Raw genomic sequence first — 3428 nt, forward strand, 5'->3', positions numbered from 1 at the left:
GATGTTGGTCCAACAGAACCAACATCCTCCCAACATGTTGGTCCAACAGAACCTCATCTTCCCAACATGTTGGTCCAACAGAACCAACATCCAACAGAACCTCATCTTCCCAACATGTTGGTCCAACAGAACTAGATGTTGGTTCTGGTGTTCTGTGCTTGCTGTCATTACAGAACTGCCGACCCAGTGAAAAAAACGACAATAACGAGTATATTACATTAAATAAATAAATAAAATCTGTTAAAAACATAAATCCAGTTCATCATCTGCTATTTAAAGTGTGAATGATGTTCCTCACCTTTGTAACCATGACTCAAAAGGTGCTTTAGTTTGGTCACAATTAATCTTCCGTCTTTAATGGCGGAGGTCCACTGGGCCCGAACAGCATCGTCCGATCCAGGCGGGATGTGGACCTCCTCGGTCCCGGATCCTCTCGGTTAGTCCGAACCCAGGCTCAGGTCCAGAACCAGCGGGCTCGGGTGGGTTTATTTCATTGAAATCATTGTTCCCAGCGGTTCCGTTTCCACGTCAGTGACGTCATCAGTTAACAGAAAAGGGATTTCATCTTTTATTTACATCCCTGGGTCCGTTACTTCATCCGCTTTATTCCCGCTATGCTTCTCTCGAACCGAATCGAACCGAACCGAGCAGGGTCATCACGAGACACGTCATCAGAAACATAAGAAGGACTTTAAAACATCCAGGCCTTGTTGTTGTGCTCCAGAACCACAGACAGTCAGAGCCGAGCGTCAAAACACCGGATTAAACTCCTCCCACCTTCAAAGTGACGGTCCGGGACCTGCAGGGGGACGGCGGGCAGTTTCCGATGGTCCAACATACCTTATTAAACCTTGTTTTAGAGGAAAATTAGTATGCATTTCTTCAATGCAAAATGTCAAACAAGAAGATTTTAAAGCACATTTCAAACAAATGAACACCTCCTCAGCGAACTGCAACTAAACACAGTCATAAAATACTCATCCAAGTACTAAGGCTACTGCTTCGCTCCTACATACTAATAGCTGCTGGCTTAAAAACAACCCAATATGTAACCCTGTGCTGTTTTAAATTTGTACAGAGCCAACTCTTGGTAGTTTTTACTCAGCAGGTTGAACAGTGGTGGATCATTTATTGATTTGATTTATGAACTACTTTCTGTTGCCCAAATTACTTCATGTTGGTCTTTGTGAAATGGCAGCACAAATTCTCGTCTTGTTAGCATACATTGTGCTGGGTCTGGCTATTCCAGGGTTTCTCTTGTTCACTGGTGGGATGTGCCCAGAAACCCACCAGAGGGAGGCATCCTAATCAGAATCATGCCTTCAGTTGGCACTGTTTGTTGCAGAGGAGCAGCAGATTTACTCCAACCTCCTCCTGGATGCTCCTCGTCTCATCTCCTGGATGCTCCTCCTTGGAGATGAGACAAGGAGCATCCAACCTCCTCCTGGATGCTCCTCGTCTCATCTCCAAGGAGAAGCATCCAGGAGGTTGCAGTAAATCTGCTGCTCCTCTGCAACAAACAGTGCCAACTGAAGGACTGATTCTGATTAGGATGCCTCCCTCTGGTGGGTTTTTGGGCACTGGATGCTCCTCCTCCTTGGAGATGAGACGAGGAGCATCCAGGAGGAGCATCCAACCTCCTCCTGGATGCTCCTCGTCTTATGTCCAAGGTTGAGCCCGGCCACCCTATGAAGGAAGCTCATTTTAGCTGCAGGGATCCAGGATCTGGTTCTTTTGGTTATGATCCAGGCATAGATTGACCAGTAAGTCAAGAGCTTTGCCTTTTTAGCTCAGCTCCAAAACAGACTGAAGAAATGCTCCAATCCGCCATCCTATCTCCCACTCCATCCTACCGCCACTTACAAAAAAGACTGCCTTCACTTTGGGCAGATTCCTCCTTGACCCTGAGGGAGCGTTCCACTGTTTTCAGGTCGAGAACCACGGTCTCAGACTTAAAGCAGCTGCCCTGCGCATGCTGAAGGTCAGAGTTCGAGGACTCCAACAGAACAACATCATCAAAAAAAAAAGCAGAGACGAAACCCTGACATTTCCAAACCAGACACCCTCCTCCTCTCCACGACTGTGCCTTGAGATCCTGTCCATAAATCCCACAAACGGGTTTGAAGAAAAGAGCAGAGCGTCTCGAACCTGCACCAGGAACCACTTGGACTTTGTGCCAAGAGGACATCAACATTCAACTATTGTAGTGTTTTCAACTCAGTTTAATAAAGTCAGACAGAAAACAATAATAATATAATATAATATAAAAATATCCAAATCTACAAAAAAGTACAAAACATTTCCTAAATATTAATTACATTTATTTAACCCACTTTTCCATAAAGTCCTTCTCCTGCGATTTTTCTTTCTTGCCGTTTTTATGACTGAGAACTGAACTTTGAGTCCTTAGCGGTTTCGCCGTCTGAAGTAAACGGTTTCTGTTTAAGTCAGAAGCTTCTGAGAGGATGATGAACTTGTCAAACAATGCAGTGGGTTCTGATGAGATGCCGGGCCATCTCCATGTTCCCACTGGCCTGATAGATGAGGGACAAGTTGAAGGCGATCTCCCTCCTCAAGTCCACCTGATCGTCTGCGATGCCCTGAGAGGAACAGGTGTTTAGAGGGTGGACAGACGGGCGGAGACATTAAGGTGCAATCTAAAAACAGTGAAAACCTGTACATACATGCAGTGTTGGAGCAGGTAGTGTCAGCGCCTGCTGGTAATAATGGATGGCTAAATGTGTGAGCCCCATCTGATGCAGAGCCCGGCCCAGATTGTAAAGGCTCTCCTGACACTCTCCACGCAGCTCCACATACCGCCACAGAAAGGAAAACCCCTGAAAACACACAACACAACCTGAAACACCGCACAGGCCGCAGCGGGCGAGACAACACGCGAAGAGTAAACTGGTACCTGCAGCAGCAGAGCGTGGCGTTTAGCTACATACTTCTGTGACGCCATGTGGAAGAAGGTGAGACCCACACAAAGACTGTGCATCGGGTTGTTGGGGTGGGTCTTTAAGGCCTGAACGTACTGACCTGTGAACACAAACATATGAAGAAAAAGCACGATGAATCTCCACTGCTTTACAGAAACTAACAGTATGGAACAAGATCTCTCAAGATTACACCGTCACAGCATTTCTAGTCGAGCTGAAAACTGTCTCACACAAAAAAACTCAACAAACTAAGTCCTGACTGAAAAACACAATCAATCAAATTTTATTTGTGTAGCACATTTCAGCAGCAAGGCATTTCAAGGTGCTTTACATAATTAAAACCAAAATAAAAACAGCATGTGACATTGAATAAACAGTAAGAAAGAGACAAAAACCCGCACTCTAACCCTAATTTAGCCATAAGCAGCTCTAAACAGGTGGGTTTTAAGTTGAGATTTAAAGGCACCCAGTGTTTCAGCTGTTTTACAG

The 3428-nt window shown here is 45.4% G+C and overlaps 2 protein-coding genes across 3 annotated transcripts in view; both read right to left on the reverse strand.

Annotated features, from left to right (window-relative positions):
• Window positions 1–762, reverse strand: part of hecw2b (HECT, C2 and WW domain containing E3 ubiquitin protein ligase 2b) — a 38520-nt gene extending 37758 nt beyond the window's left edge. For both annotated transcript variants that reach the window (XM_017426339.3, XM_017426338.3), the window contains exon 1: window positions 299–762. The gene's annotated coding sequence lies outside the window, so the exon portion shown is untranslated. The remainder of the gene's footprint in view (window positions 1–298) is intronic.
• Window positions 763–2204: 1442 nt separating this feature from the next.
• gtf3c3 (general transcription factor IIIC, polypeptide 3) overlaps window positions 2205–3428 on the reverse strand; it is a 14197-nt gene continuing 12973 nt past the window's right edge. The window contains exons 17-19 of the mRNA XM_017426259.3: window positions 2915–3039; window positions 2685–2837; window positions 2205–2600 (exon numbers count right to left, since the gene is read on the reverse strand). Of these exons, the coding sequence (XP_017281748.1) occupies window positions 2478–2600; window positions 2685–2837; window positions 2915–3039 (401 nt within the window). The 3' untranslated portion in view covers window positions 2205–2477. The remainder of the gene's footprint in view (window positions 2601–2684; window positions 2838–2914; window positions 3040–3428) is intronic.

The sequence above is a fragment of the Kryptolebias marmoratus genome, linkage group LG1, assembly GCF_001649575.2.
Source record: "Kryptolebias marmoratus isolate JLee-2015 linkage group LG1, ASM164957v2, whole genome shotgun sequence".
In the NCBI taxonomy this organism is placed as follows: domain Eukaryota; kingdom Metazoa; phylum Chordata; class Actinopteri; order Cyprinodontiformes; family Rivulidae; genus Kryptolebias; species Kryptolebias marmoratus.